This window comes from Tamandua tetradactyla, chromosome 11 (assembly GCF_023851605.1).
Source record: "Tamandua tetradactyla isolate mTamTet1 chromosome 11, mTamTet1.pri, whole genome shotgun sequence".
Lineage (NCBI taxonomy): Eukaryota > Metazoa > Chordata > Mammalia > Pilosa > Myrmecophagidae > Tamandua > Tamandua tetradactyla.
In genome coordinates this window covers 23,214,436-23,230,952 of record NC_135337.1, presented here as the reverse complement: position 1 = coordinate 23,230,952, position 16,517 = coordinate 23,214,436, and the positions used below count along the sequence as shown (strand labels likewise).

General features: G+C 31.6%; 1 protein-coding gene across 4 annotated transcripts in view; it reads left to right on the top strand.

The window, feature by feature from the left end:
• Positions 1 to 14,286, top strand: part of AGL (amylo-alpha-1,6-glucosidase and 4-alpha-glucanotransferase) — a 121,573-nt gene extending 107,287 nt beyond the window's left edge. For all 4 annotated transcript variants that reach the window (XM_077120137.1, XM_077120134.1, XM_077120136.1 and 1 more), the window contains exons 28-34: positions 668 to 803; positions 1,828 to 1,940; positions 2,778 to 2,989; positions 4,227 to 4,324; positions 6,334 to 6,421; positions 6,531 to 6,664; positions 11,752 to 14,286. In XM_077120137.1, coding sequence (XP_076976252.1) covers positions 668 to 803; positions 1,828 to 1,940; positions 2,778 to 2,989; positions 4,227 to 4,324; positions 6,334 to 6,421; positions 6,531 to 6,664; positions 11,752 to 11,869 — 899 coding nt within the window. In that variant the 3' untranslated portion in view covers positions 11,870 to 14,286. The remainder of the gene's footprint in view (positions 1 to 667; positions 804 to 1,827; positions 1,941 to 2,777; positions 2,990 to 4,226; positions 4,325 to 6,333; positions 6,422 to 6,530; positions 6,665 to 11,751) is intronic.
• Positions 14,287 to 16,517: the final 2,231 nt, after the last annotated feature.

The window sequence follows — 16,517 nt, the reverse complement described above, 5'->3', positions numbered from 1 at the left end:
TTCCCCCTTATAACTACTATCTTATAATCAGGGCTTACTATATTTCCGTGTACATTTTTGTACTTCTTATGTTTATGTCTGTGTATGTGTGTGTAAATTACATAGGCTGAATGTTGTTGTAATATATGTTTTATATATACTGTTATGTATTTCATATATGTCATGGACTATATATGCAGTTGTTATGTTTTCAATTTTAACAAATTTACATAAATTAGACATTCATAAGTATATATACTAGTATTCTCTAGGCTTTGAATTTTTACTGAAAAAGTACCTTGTTATATATATATATTCTTTTGCAACTTGTTTACAAAGTCATTTGGTGGGGGGGGGAACTTATCCATTTGATACAGTAAATCCAGTTCATTAATTTTACACATTATAGACAGTGTACCATTGTGTGAATAAACCAGTGTTAAACCATTCCTAAACGGTCAATTTTTTTTTTGCTAATACAAGCTGTGTTGCAGCAGATATCCTCATTTGTGTCTCCTTGTGCACATAAACAAGAGTCTTTTGAGTATATATCTAAAAATGAAATTTCTGCAAATTAAAATATGTGCATCTTCAACCTTCAGGATATTACCAAATTTCTCTCTGGAGTGCTTGCCTCTGTTTATTATATTCTTTTGAAAATTATAAATATTTTATTTTGCGTTTTTAGGTTTTAATATAACTGTGGGGGTTGGTAATGAAACAGGATTTGTGTATGGAGGAAATCGCTTTAATTGTGGCACGTGGATGGATAAAATGGGAGAAAGTGACAGAGCTAGAAACAGAGGAATCCCAGCCACTCCAAGGTAATGTTGATTTTGTAGTGCTGTGAAACTATATCTTTTTAAAACCACATACTTGTGTAATCTTTTATTCTATTAACCATGAAGCCTTCAAATCAGTCAAAATCAGTCCCTCTCCCTATACATCTGTTCCTCCTTTCCTTTGTCCTTCTCTCCTTTTCCCTCTCTTCGTCTCTCCTGCTTCTTCTCCCTCTTCCCCTCCTCCTCCAGTACAAGCAAACACGGTCTTCTTGGTATAAGTCATCAAGTAAATCTAGCTGTTCTCTTCTAGTTCTCAGGGGTTAAGTCTCCACAAGCATCTCAAAGAAAAGTTTTAAGATTTTTTATCCCAGTGGTTGAGTCATTTTCTTAACTTGACCTGCTTTCGTTGTAAACACTTCATTTTCCCCAGTCTTTTGTAGATAAGGAAAAAAAAGCTAGTTGTCCTATCCTTTTTTACTCCTGAACCTTTTTTTAACCTGATTTTTTCTATCATCTGTCCAAACATTTGTCAATCAGGAAGCTTTTCTTTTCATGACTTTAAATGCTTAATCCACATCTCTTGTCTAAGAAACTATTTTCTTACTCTAAATTTTATCTTCAGTTGGAATGTCCAAAAAAATAATTACTTACTAGTATTTCCCTTAAAAAGCTTGCAATTTTATATCAAACTATTACGTTCACCTTTCTTGGCTTTTTCTGGCCCTGTATCCCATGTTTGCTGTCTTTTCTCTTGTTCTCTAGTCTCAATATTCTCTGATTCCTTTACTCCTATTTTTCTCCAGCTACCATCTCCTTTTACGCCAGAGTTCCCATTCTACCTCATAGAATTTTAAAAAATATATTAAGCTTGTTATGGCAAAATAATGAGTGGCGAGATTTATTACATGATGCAATACAAACTTCTCTGAAGTGAGAGTTTTTTAATAGTTACTTGTTTTATGACACATTAGTTATCTGTTTCATCAAAATTAAGTGTTTACTGAATGCTTTTTAAATAGCGCTTAAGAGACTGTGACTCATAGAATAATCTCTGCTTTAATTGTAGAGATGGGTCTGCTGTGGAAATTGTGGGCCTGAGTAAATCTGCTGTTCGTTGGTTGCTGGAATTATCCAGAAAAAATATTTTTCCTTATCATGAAGTCACAATAAAAAAACATGGTAAGCTGTTCATTTTATTTATTAAAAAATTGTTTACTTTCTTATTCTTAACCTGCTTAATCATCATTCGACTCAGTCTACAAGTATTAAAAAACCCTTACGATTAAGAGGAAAGAAAGGCCATTAATTTACTAGTTTGTAAATTATAACAGAACTGGTTATTAACCATATTGTTATAATAACCTTGAGCTGAGATTAAAAAAAGCACCATAGTTACTGCCTTAATTTTCTTTTTCCTCAGTATGACTGTTAATAACTTATGATTCTGCAGTCCTATTTTTACATCTTTTTTCTAGAACACTGCTGTCCTGGAGAAATATTATGTGAAACTACATACATAATTTAAAATTTCTGGTAGCCACATTAAAGAGGGAAAGAAAAAGGTGAAATTAGGTATAATATATTTTAACTCAATATATCCAAATATTATTTCAATATGTAATCAATATAAAATTATCATGGCTATTTTGCATTCTTTTTGTGCGAAGCTAAGTCTTCAAAATCTAGTGTGCATTTTACACTTATAACACATCTCAGTTCAGACTGGCCACATTTCAAACACTCAGTATGTTGGTCTTATCATACCTTTAGGAGTAATACTAACAAAAACAAAGCAGGGATCATTTTGCTGGACCATAAAACTTTTTTAGCAATATAATATAAGACATACTTTTAGTTTCAGACTTCTGTCCTTCTGAGAACTCTGACTTTCAAAAAATGGATAATTTATTGCCTTCTGGTACACGAAAACAGGCAAACTGAATATATCTTTGGCTACAGCTAGATGTGTAAATTACTAGAATGCTTAAAACTGCCGTGTCTTTTGTCATGTTTCAGGAAAGGTTGTGAGAGTCTCCTATGATGAGTGGAACAGAAAAATACAAGACAACTTTGAAAAACTATTTCATGTTTCAGAAGACATTTCAGATCCTAATGAAAAGCATCCTAATCTGGTTCACAAACGTGGCATATACAAAGATAGTTATGGAGCTTCAAGCCCTTGGTGTGACTATCAGCTCAGGCCTAACTTTACCATAGCAATGGTTGTAGTAAGTGATTTGTTGTTTCTAAATTTCAAAAATGTTGTGATAAGAATTACTTACTTCTTTATTCCATTTGTATTCAAATCTAATTGATTTCTAAAACTATGTTGTTTACTCACTAGTTTTATATGTGCTTTCCTAATTAATAAAGTATTATGCATAGCACCCAAAACCTATAAACTTCAGTATCAAAAAATTGGAAATTTTTTTCAATTTCAATGGATAATGACCAGTGAAGTGCTTCCCAGTGCTTTTCACATCATGTCACACTAGAAAATGATATTTGTACAGCACACTGGGCTAAATGTATTAGGCTGCTTGTGCTGTATCTAACTGCTTCAATTAGCCCTGGGCTCTACACCACTGTCTTGAAAGTGAAGGGTATCTATATTTTGGTCCATTGTACCCTAGTTTTCAATGCTACTGGGCCACAACCAGTGTATTAGAACATTAGTTGGGAAACTCTTGACTAGTAAACTAATGTGGGTAGATTGAATTCTCTAATTTTCTTTGCTGTGATTAGTTCTATCTAGTCAGGAGTCCTAGAATCTCTCCATATCACTCATTAGTCTAAAAATAAACCACAAGGGCAGTAAAATAGAGGAGGCAGGTGCTCTTCCCTCCTTCCCTAACTGTTTACACTTTATCAAAAGAGTGCTAATATAGGATTATAAAATGTAGAATAAAAAATTCAAAGTTCACTTTGGATCATTGTGTGTTTTATTTCACTTAACCATTAAAATTAATACAGATTCTTAGTCACCAATACTTTCTCTCCTTTATATCACAAATAAATTTACTCTTGCTATTGAAGTATATGTTCTTGTGTATTATATTATGACCCCAGAAGCAAAAATATGGATTATCAGATATAGTTGAAGGAAACTATTGTAGTTCTTTCGAAGAATTAATTAGATGAGTTTAAGCATGTTCTACCTTCATAATGACTGTGGTAGCTTCCTTTTGGAGTTGGTGCACTTTCTTGAAATGATACAGGGTGATTTTCTGCTCTGATGGCATTCTTAATTTCTAAGGCCAAGGACAGTACTTCCAACTCTGTCTCATAGAAGGAGAATTATGGTTATGCATCTACACTTGAATACTAATACATGCTCTATTTTTAAGTATTTATACTCTTTTTCAAATTTATGAATAGTTTAAAGAATAGTTTAGGTCCCATTGTGGGGTGGAAATTAATTTTTCTGTGATCTTAAGAAGTTTATTTGTTTTTGATGTTCATTAGGCCCCTGAGCTCTTTACTGCAGAAAAGGCATGGAAAGCTTTGGAGATTGCAGAAAAAAAATTGCTTGGTCCCCTTGGCATGAAAACTTTGGATCCTGAGTAAGTTGGAGTATAAGTGTTGATAATGTTGCTTATCATTGTATTTAATCGAAATACAGTGGCATCAACCATAACTTTTTTTCTGCTTCTCAATAAAATCTTCTAAAATTGCATTCAAATTGAGTTTGAAAATTGTCTTTTATATCTTCACTTAGCCTCAGTGTTCAAATGGCCTTAAGCTTACCCTTTATTCAATCATCAATTAAAGAATTTTATGTTTATAAAACTAATAAGTCATCCATATTTTCTAGTGTTTATTTTTTATTATAAAAGTAATACCTGCTTATTATGGACATTGAGAAGTACAGAAGTGTGTAAAGAAAAGAAATAACAGTTATTATAATCCCTTTATCCTGATATAAGCATCACTAGCATCTGACACATTTCCCCAGTTTTCTCTGTGCACTTTTTGTACAAGTTTGGACCACAGTATATGTAGAATCATTTAGTCACACTTTTTAAATTAAATGCTTTCTCACTTAAATTTTCCCATGTGATTTAAAATTATTTGAGGACATTTTTTTCTACTGCATGTTTTTCATGTCACATTTTCTATCTTAAACATTTAAATTGTTTCTTAGTGCTAAAAATCATAAATAAAGCTACAGCATAAAGGCTTATCTTTATCTTGGATACATTTTTAGGATAAATTCATAGAAGGATTATTAAGTCAAAGAGAATGAATGTTTATGTTCATCAGAGTAATACATGCAGATACCTAGAAGATGTCTATAAAAAGCATCAGTCCCTTGCTGCATCTCCCTACCCCAGTTCTTTTCCTCAGAGGAAATCATTGTTTTTTAAGTTACTTTTCCTAGTATTTCCTTCCATTTTTCTAAATAATAAGCATATGTAGCTGGTTTTTTTAGGCATTATTTGTTGACTTCTCATGATGATAGGTGGGAATTTAACTCTGTCATCACCCACAACCAACCTTCTCCATCATTTCTGTTTAATTATATTACTATTTTAATTTAAATCAACAAATACTTTGTTTTTATTTTATGATTATGTATGTGTGTGTGTGTATATATATATATATATGCCATATTATATTTTCTTTTCCAACTTCTTTTTGTTTCTGGTTTCTATTGAACTTTCTGTTTTTCTTTTGTTGTTTTCCTTTAAAGCTTGCTACCCATCATCTCCTTGCTTTCTGTATCAATAAATTCTGTATCAATAAATAATACAGCTTCATCTCTACAGTACTCTCACCTTTCTAGATTTTTCGTAATTTATTGTATACTCCATTCAGTCTTCAGATATAAAACCTTGTATGTGTGTGCTTATAGGAGCATTGTAGGTGCTCTCTATATTTTCAGGGGCATTAAGAACCACTGGTTAAAACTAAAACCTACATTTAAAGCTCACTTGTGGCAAGCTCTCTGTCTTACTTTGAAAAAAAAATATTTAATTAACTTATGAATAGTTCACTGTCTGTTATGTTTTGTCATAAGTTTATAATATTTTCTTTAGTTTATAAATGTACTATAAATGCAAAGTGTTATAGCAGTATGTGCATTTAGTTATTTGTAATCTGATCGTATAACAATTTTAAAATATCTTCATGGAGAAGTGTTTAAAAAATTAGCTTTCCAATATATAGTAATTAATAAAATTTTATACTTAATGTTCAATTCAAATTACGTTATATATTTTAATTATTATATATGTGTTAGAAGCCTAGAAAAATTGTTGACTTTAAGCCAACTAGTATTTAGTGTCAGATTAACTACCTTAAAGCAAGATCCCTGAATATTTTATATGTTTTATATTAGTAAGTATTTGTTAATTATTCCCTAACACATCATTAAAGTCCTTTGAACACAATATATACTAATTTAAGGTTAAATGGACGATGCACTTAAATGCTGAGATTGTTTTATAAATTGGAGGACAAAATAATTTGACAATTTCTTTTATCTTTGCTAATGAGAAATATTTTAATGCTTCCTATATAACATCTGATCTTCTTCTTCTATTTAACTTAATTTTCAATCATTTTTCAGTGATATGGTTTACTGTGGAGTTTATGACAATGCCTTAGACAATGACAACTACAATCTTGCCAAAGGTTTCAATTATCACCAAGGACCTGTAAGAATTTCATTCTCATTTTTGGGTTTTCAGTTTTAAATATTTTTCAAATAATTTGGGGTATCTACAGCTCTTTTTTTTTTCTTTACTTTTAAATATTCTTTTTTAGGAGTGGTTGTGGCCTATTGGGTATTTTCTTCGTGCAAAATTATATTTTTCCAAATTGATGAGTCCGGCGACTGTGGCAGAGACTAAGTTTTTAGTTAAAAACATTCTTTCCCGACATTATGTTCATCTTGAGAGGTAAGTCATCAGGGACATGTAATTTCCATAACTAGTGTTCAGTCAATTTATTAGATACATAGATTTCAGTTTCCTTTGAATTCATTTCTGTGTATTCAAGTATCCCTATGAAATGTGAAGGCTTTATTCTTTACAATTTATAGGATGTAATTTTCACCTTCCTTTAACTATTGTAGGTTATTTATTTTTAGTCAAGAAACTTGATATTGTACAATTTATACATATGAAACAGTCTTTGACTTTAAAATTTAGCAGGTATGTTGGATATGGTTAGCACAGAACAAATTCATAAATTTAAAGGACTCAGGCCAGGTCTTTTGAGTTAACTGATTTAAAGATAGTTTTCAGAAATGCTATCATTATAGCTAAAATATCAGAGATAGTCTTTTGACTAGTATATAACAATTTCTCACCGTCTTTGTCCTAAATATTAGCAAATTAACAGTCTCAGAGTTATTTATCTGTCTTTATAAAATGGTATAAATTCAGTCAAAAGCTAGCTTAAGTTCCTAAATTCTAGAGTGTACCTAGCCATATCTGCATCTTATTGCTCAAAATGATTAACCAGAAACAGCATAAATAATTTTTTCGCCTTTCTTACAAGAAACATGAAAGATTTCTGTCCACCACAATGAATGTGGTGTCAAAGTTTGTTTTGATTAGCCTGAATATTGTCACCGAAAAACCCAACACTACCACCCTTCCTTGATCTACCCAATTTAGAATTTGAGGTTTAGTCTATATGGGGTGAACACTCATAAATTCCATTCTTAATTGCCCATAGTATTTCTCATTATTTTCATTTATTTTCTCTTTCTTTCCTTTTGTCACAGAAAAGTAAGGCTATCTTCCACTACAGGGGTCAGTCTTATGCTTTTACCTATAATCCCATCCCTTCCCACTTGTTCCATTTCCTTGTTCCAGTAATTGTCCTCTCTTGGTATTCCACGTGATCTTTCCTTCTTAAGCTACAAAGAAACTCAAGTCCTCCCATCCTAAAATAAAGTTCTGTCGTGCTGTTAGTATCTCAAGCCTTGTACTGTCATTCTCTTTTCTTTCCAGTACACTTCCCATAGGAATAACCACATTCCTTTTGTTTTATGACCACCCACTTAGTCATTATCACCTGCAATCTGGCTTTTGCCCTCACCACTCTGGTGAAACTGTTCTCCTAGATCCCTTTTGGTTCCCAGATCCCATGGCTTCTTTTCAGTTCTTTCCTCTGACCTCATTAAAATGTTTGACATTGTTGCTTACCTCTTTTCATGAAAAACTTGATGCTATCTATAGTGTTAGTTTTTTCCTTCTTCAGTAATAATAACAACTTTAATGATCACATATATTGAGCACTTGCTATGTTCCAGCATTGTTCTAAATGCTTTTATATAAAATTACTCATTTACTTCAAGCAACTCTGTAAACTAGCTACTATTGTTATTATTTTCTTATTGCAGTTCTTATCCGCAGCCTTTCTTACTAGCTACTTGCCTATGGGCAACTTACTTACCAACTCAACTGTGAACTATTATTAGTTGTCTCCATTTTATTAATGAAGCTAAGAAAGTTAAGCAACTTTATAAGGACAAACAGCAAGTAATTTGGTAGAGTTCTTACTGAAATCCAGGCAGTCTGGCTCCCCAGGCTGTGCTTTGAACCACTACACTGTTCTGTTTTTTTTACTGTTTTTCCGGTTTTTCTTCCTAGCATCTCAGTGGGTTAATTCTCCTAAGAGCTATCCAAAATCTTCCCTTCTTTTCTATCTACATTTTTGTTTGTATATTTCATCCAATCTGACGCCTTTACTTATTCTGATAATTTTTAACTCCTTCATAAGCTTCAGTTCTACTTTTCAACTACCTGGTAAACGTCTTATGTTAGATGTTCTTCTGCAGCACTCATCTTCTCCAGAAATGGGTTTTTTCTTCATGAAGTTTCCATTTCTGTTATATAGTATTACCATTATTCATGCTTTCCAAGCTCCAAACTTTCCAAATTATCTTTAGTTTTACCTCCTCATCTCTTCAGAATATCCAGATAGTTGTTCAAGTATTTTGATATTATCTCTATACTGTCTTCTAATAGCCCATCTTCTTCCTTTCTCTTGTCATTCCTTTGACAATTCCCTTTATAAGTCATAACCTTTTCACCGGAATAGGCAATAGTCTCTGTATTTCCATTCTCTCTCCATTTTGTTATATTACCCCAAACCAGATTATGTTGAAATATCTCTCACAATTTTAACTCTATGTTTGCAAGTTTTCACACTGTTTACAGATTTTCATTAATTCCCCACTGTTTATGGAATAATTTCCAAATTCTTTAGCCTCCATCATCTTTTCTCCATTCTTGTAGCTACCTTTGTTAGCACTGTAGATTTGGATTCAGATTGGGATTTCAAATTCTGTCTCTTCTATTTATTTTACATATGACCTTGAGCAAGTTACTCAGCTCTCTCAAAATCAATTTCATTCTCTTGAAAAAATGGGAATAATGATAGTCTCTCATTAAAGTTTCTGCCAGGGTTAAATGAGAAAATAGATAAAATATTCTTGTCACAATTCAAAAAATGATTTCATCAGAAGTGAATTACTCTTGTTAGTTATACATGAAATTTGTAGCGATATCACCACTCTCATTCTTTTGTGTTTTCTCTTTCTCCCTGATCGATCTTCTCAAAGAACCAGCTTTTGGCTTCATTGATTTTCTCTATAATTATTCTGTTTCCTATTTTACTGATATCTGCTCTGCTGTTTATTCTTCTCTTACCTCTGCTTAGTCTAAATTTAGTTTGCTCTTCTAGTTTCTTAACGGCGAGGTTGAAGTCACTGATTTTAAGACCTTTCTTTTCTAAGGTAGGTATTTAGTACTATAAATTTCTGCTAAGTAATACTGTAGTAGCATTCCACAAATTCTGGTGTGCTGTATTTTCAGTTTCATTCAGTTTAAAACATTCTCAAATTTTCATTTTGATTTATTCTTTGAAGCATGTTATTTAGTTTTCAGATATTTAGGAATTTTCCAGAGATTTTTCTTTTATTCCAAAATTAATTCCATTGTCATCAGAGAATATGCTTTTTATGACTTTAATCCTTTTAAACATTTGAGACTTGTTTTATGGCCCAAAATAATTCTGTCTAGGGAACTAATCTCCTTGTACTTTTAGCCCATTTGACTGAAAATATTCAAATTCCCTACAGATTTTCTATGTATTTCTTCTGTGAATTGCTGAGAGAAGTTGCTTATTGCTATAGGAGAGTTATTCCTCTACCTGCCCAGAAGATGGAGCTAGAGAGTGTATATATATATATATATATATATATATATATATATATATATATATATATTCTCTATATAGAGCTTATATATATATATAAGAATATATGTAAGATACACATATATATAAAAGAATATATATTATATATATATATGATACATGTATATACACATCTATACATCTGCACACATTTACATCTCTGTGTGTTTCTCTATCTACTTCTTTAGATTGAAAACCTAAGTTCATAACGGTATCTCTAATTCCAGTTCATTATTTACTGTTTATTCTGTTTTCCTCCTTTTCCATGTTTGTAATTCTCTTCTCCAGGAGTGAGTAACCTACTCCCCGCTCTCACCTATCACCACCATGTGAACTCTGCTCACTCTGCTTTGGCTCTGACACCCCGTGCCCAGCGCCTCTAGGCGGGGATGGGCTCCTGCACCTAGGGTTCTGATGACTCACTCCAGGCCACCCTCACCCTTGGTGGGAACTTCCTTTTCATGCCTCTGGGCTCTGGCATCCCATTTTGTACTACTTCTACCACCCTTTCCTCCTTTCCTCTCCAATCATAGTCACTTACTTATGCTGTCCCACCTAATGGCTTTAGGAATAAATATTTCAGGAAAGGAAAGAGATTCCCTTATACCGATATGGGTATGTTCCATGTTTTAGTTTTAAAATCTAATTGTGAACAGCATATTAGTGGTTCTGTATCCTTATTTTGCTCCTTAATTTGGGTACCCAGGTACCCAACTTTAGTAATTTGACATTTTACTCCAAAATAGTTAGAACGCTTGGGAACAAACAAGTTTTTTATAATTTCCACTTCTCAGTAACAGTTTTCTTAAGGATATGCTAACTAGCTGATATTTTATTACTTATTATCCAAAATATCCTCATATTTACTTGATGGAATTCTTTTTCCCATTTTTATTATGAAATTTTTAATACCTAGTGAAGAGTTTGGTAACATAGCCATGAGTTACAAAGCTTAATGATGAAACAAACATGTATCCGCAGCCCAGTTAAAAACAGAACATTATAAAATTCTGTATTTTTATTTTTTAAAGATGGTTATATTTTGTATTTACTGGATTACATTGAGATTAAGAATAAATTTAATATGCTAATAATGCTGTGTTCTGACAGTGAGACCTGGAACAAGTTATTTAACAGCTGTAAATTTCTCTTACCTACTCTATAAGTAGGAATAATTATGATGCCCACTTTATAGGGTTGCTGTGAGCATTAAATGAGATGATAAAGCATTTAGTATAGTGATTGGAGCATAATAAGTTGTCAATAAATATTAAGTTTATTATTATACAATAGAATATGAAATGAGTATAGAAATTGAAATTGTTTTTAATTGGTGTTTTTTTCCTAATCATAGTTTGTTTCATTGTTCCACAGTAGCTTTACAATTTTATCAAGTACAATATCAAATATTATACAGCTATATATTTACAATTTGAGCCTCTTATAAACTTTGTATCCTTACTCTGAAAGAAATAAAATTAGTCTCTATATTGCGTGGAATGAGGGTTTCTTTGTTCTTAAAAGATAAAGGGATTCCTTTGTATTTGAAATTCCTAAATCCCAAAGAAAGATTGAATACCAAATCAGTGATTTTAATCTGTATTCTTTATATGTCCCACTTATATTTTTAGGATATTCTGTTTATTTTGTAGCAAATGACTATCTGTGATCACTTTTTTATACTAAAAGGTAAAAATCACTAGTGTCTTGATAAATTGTTAAGACAAGCTATGTGTTAGATTATATCTCATTAAATGTCTTTTCTTTCTCTAAGATCCCTTTGGAAAGGGCTTCCAGAACTGACCAATGAAAATGGCCAATACTGTCCTTTCAGCTGTGAAACACAAGCCTGGTCAATTGCTACTATTCTTGAGACACTTTTTGACTTATAGCTGACTCCTGAATATTTATTTAAATAGTATGCAATCACATGTATGATGGAAGGCAAGTTCATAATATAATGTAAATGCCTTGTATGCACATGCTCAAGTTGTTTTTAAATCTCATTTTTATGATGATGCCAAGTTAGGTAAGATAGTCAAAGCATTGATTTTTCTTTTTTTTAAATGTACAGGGGTAACTTTTTATTTGAATCAGAAGGAAAAAATTATCATTACCATTGGTATGTTTTTATTTCATATTCAGGAAGTACTATTTAAATACAAGAAATTCAAAGTTTGAAAAAGAAAAATCAAATAACCTTTTATTTGTACATAGTGAAAATGAAAGATGATGACCTAATGAAAGAAATGGAATAGGTCTCTTCAAATTACGGTCTTTATTTTCTTCAGTAACAATACATACTGACTAGGCTGTGGTTCATCACTGTTCCCACCTGCAGGGTAGTATTCCGAGCACCTTGTGCACTGTGTTCAATGAATATTAAATGAACGTTGGATGATGAAAGTATCCACCTACACTGTTCACAAATGGACACGGATGTTAATAATGTGCTTTTATTGTTTTCACTAATTGTTACATGTTTTTAATGTAATGAGTACCAACAATATATTTAACATAATTTACTTAGCTAACAATATATAAAATATATTTTAAAAAGCACAAAGCATTACATTTATTTCCTGAAAACACTTTTGTAAAGTAAGTCTTGAGTTCTACTTTCTCATTATGAAGTGATTTACATTTTTAAACCATTAACTGTTTGTCATATTTATGAGAACTTTAAAGAAAAGAGGATACTATATTAATTTTCTAAACTTTAACTATTTATGGTTTATATGCAAAAGTCTACTGATGGATCATAGTAGATGATTGGTTTCCTATTAACCAAGTTTATCAATGAGAATGTTTTAATATAAAAATAGTGAGATGCATGCAGTAGTTATCTTGAATTCAGTAAAATCATTTGAAAAGTTTTTCATGATGAGTTATTTTAAGATTTCTTAAATCTGAAAAAGTCGTAAAAGGAAAAACGTTTTAACATTTTCATGAGTTGACATTTTTGGAGAGTATTGGTTCTCCAGATGGGCTAATTTTATTTTGTACTTCAACAGAAAAACCTGTTCTTGGAAAAAAACAGAAATGAATTTATTCTGTCATTAGAATTTACTGTTCTTATCTCAAGAACGCAATTATGTTAGATTATACTTTGAGTTGGAAGCAAATAGTTGCAAAAATTCTTTCAATACTATTTTACATTATTCAGTGATGTATTTATAGTTAATAAAATAATGGCACCATAACACTCTCCTCAGAGGTCACAAAACCAACAGCCTTAATGATGACTAAGAAATAAAAATGAAGAAGAAAAACAAACAAATGAAAATATATAAATACCTCAAATGTCACATATCAATACTCAAAAGCTCAAGCAACTTATTATAATACTACCCACAGACCCATACTCAAAGCTGACCCTACTTTAGAAATAATTTTAACTAGCTTAGTCTTCTGGTTTCCCAATCTGAAGCAGGACAGTTGTAAAATAGTAATCTGACTGCTCTCTATAAACATGTTGGTTTCCAAATTTCCCTGCCTTCTTCATTGCTAAATGTAAAACTTTCTCTAAACTGTGCTGTTAAAAGTAATGACCTTCCTTGAGAGAGGAGAACCATTAGTTCATCAAAGTTTTATGTAGTTACACTGCTCTAACTTCTGTATTTAAAAAAAAAAGATAAGAAGGGTAAGAGGAAAACAAGTATATTTACCCAAAGTGAGAAGTAGTAGTTGACAGTTAAATGAGACAAAATAAATAATAGTGACAGTTTTAGAAACAGCCATATTGGATTATCCATGAAAATATTGTGTTGCGGTAGAAAATTAAGTGCTTCATATTCTTAAAGAGGAGTATTAATGAAAGAACAATGTTATATTCTGCATGGTCTATTTTAAAGTTTAAGAAAGCATGTTACATATTATTGCATCACAGGTGATATTAACAGTTTTAGACTTTTTAAAGGGATAAATGCTACTTGATTAAAAAACATTTAGATAGAATGCTTTATTCATGAGTGATGCTGGATAAGGTACTTATTTTGTTTTTGATAAGGTACTGTTATATTACATTTCAACAATTAAATGGTTTTTTTCCTTGGTTCTTCACTAATTTGAATCAGTTTTACTCTTTAACCTGAGAAATAAACATGACAGTTTAACCAGTGTGCTGTGATGTGATATTTAATGAGTTTTCACAGATAATTGAGGAAACACAAGACCTGTTATATCCTGAATATTGTAACATAAACGAATCTTAATCCATTTCTGATATGTCTTCCAGCCGCTCTATCTAGCAGTCAAATGTCATTTTTATGTCTGTGTACCAAGGAAATAAAAATATTTTCTAAAGAAATGTGTTTTGTTTTCAGTCCATTATTTTCCAATTAAATAAGTTTTTGATGCTGATCGCTGCTGTTTATTCAGTGCTTGCTTATTTTGGATGCTTGCCTTTTGACTTTCTCAATATTGTAAGCAAAACATCCAGAGGCAGATAGAGGAGGAAGAATTTTAGACTATTTGATAATTTATTTAATTAGTCAGTATCAAAATTAGGAACAAAATAAACTTTAGGTGGATAAGTAGATCTACTAGCACCTATAACTCTCCCCTGGGTATTCCCTGAAACTTTTACACTACAGTGAATTTTTTATTTCCTTCTCATCAACTTATAAAAGGCAAACACCGTAGTAAATAGCTGTCTCTTGAAGTGGCCAGCCAAAATCACGACGTAAACCATTTTCATGGCTTCCTTAAGTTTCCACATACCCTTTGTAGTCAATCCCCTCCCCTCACACCATAGTCCCTGGAAACCTCTGATCTGCTTTGTCATCACAGTTTGGCCTTTAGAATGTCATATGAATGTAATCCTGCAGGATATATTCTTTAATGTCTGTTTTTTTCTCTAGCCTAATGCTTTGGGGATTCATCTATACTTTAGCATTTATTAGCAGTCTCCTTGTCTTGCTGAGAAGTATTAATAATTATTTTCCTTGTGTTGCTGAGAGCAAGTGGACAGTGTTTATTCATTCACTAGTTAATGGATGTTTGGCGTTTTTCCAGCTTTTGGCTGTTGTGAATAAAGCCATTATAAACATTAAAGTGCAAATTTAAAATGTGGACATTTATCATAGGTAAATACCTGGGAGTGGAGTTGTTAGGTCCTATGAATTTTTAACTTCATGTTTAAGTTTGTTAAATTTATCTGTTTAACTGCCAACTTTTTTCCAAAGTGGTTGTACCGTCTTGTATGCACATCAGCAATGTGTGAAATTCCTAGTTACTCTACAACCATCACAACACTTACATTGTCAATCTTTTTAATGTTAGTGATTCTAGTGGTTTGTCATTGTAGTTTTAATCTTTGTTACCCCAATAATTATTGATGTTAAACATCTTTTCATGTGCTTATGAATCTTTTTTGTATCTTTTTTGATGAGGTATCTGTTTCAAATCTTTTGCCTGTTTTTTTGAATGGATTGTTTTATTATTATTGAATTTGAGTTCTTTATATGTTCTAAATACAAGAACTTTTCAGGTATGTCTATTGTGAATATTTTCTTTTGCCAATTTTTAACAGCCTGTTTGTCTTCTTAAATTAAAAAGTTTTTTTATATGTTGTGGGTATATATATATATATATATATATATATATTTTTTTTTTTTTTTTTTTTTTGCATGGGCAGTCTCTCGGAATTGAACCGAGGTCTCTGGCATGGCAAGCAAGAATTCTGCCACTGAGCCATCATTGCACCGCCCTATATTATGGATATATATTTTGCAAATATTTTCTCTGTGGCTTACTTTTTAGTTTTCTTAGAATTTTTTGAAGAGCACAAATTTTTTATTTTGATGGCATTCACTTTACCAAATTTTTCTTGTACACTCCATGCTTTTGTGTTTTGTTTTTAAAATCTTTACATAACCCAAAGGAAAAAAGATGTTTTCTTTTTTTTTTTTTCATTCTGTTCTACATATATAATCAGTAATTCACAGTATCACATAGTGGCATATTCATCATCATGATCATTTCTTGGAACATTTGCATCTATTCCGAAAAAGAAATAAAAAGAAAACAGAAAAAAATTCATACATGCCATACCCCTTACCCCCCTCCCTTTCATTAATCACTCACATTTCAATCTTGGAACATTTGCATCTATTCCGAAAAAGAAATAAAAAGAAAACAGAAAAAAATTCATACATACAATACCCCTTACCCCTCACTTTCATTGATCACTAGCATCTCAAACTAAATTTATTTTAACATTTGTTCCCCCTATTATTTATTTTTATTCATATGTTTTACTCATCTGTTGATAAGGTAGATAAAAGGAGCATCAGACACAATGTTTTCACAATCACACAGTCACACTATGAAAGCTAAATCATTATACAATCATCTTCAAGAAACATGGCTACTGGAACACAGCTCTACATTTTCAGGCAGTTCCCTCCAGCCTCTCCATTACATCTTGAATAACAAGGTGATATCTATTTAATGCGTAAGAGTAACCTCCAGGGTAACCTCTCAACTCTGTTTGGAATCTCTCAGCCATTGACACTTTATTTTGTCTCATTTCACTCT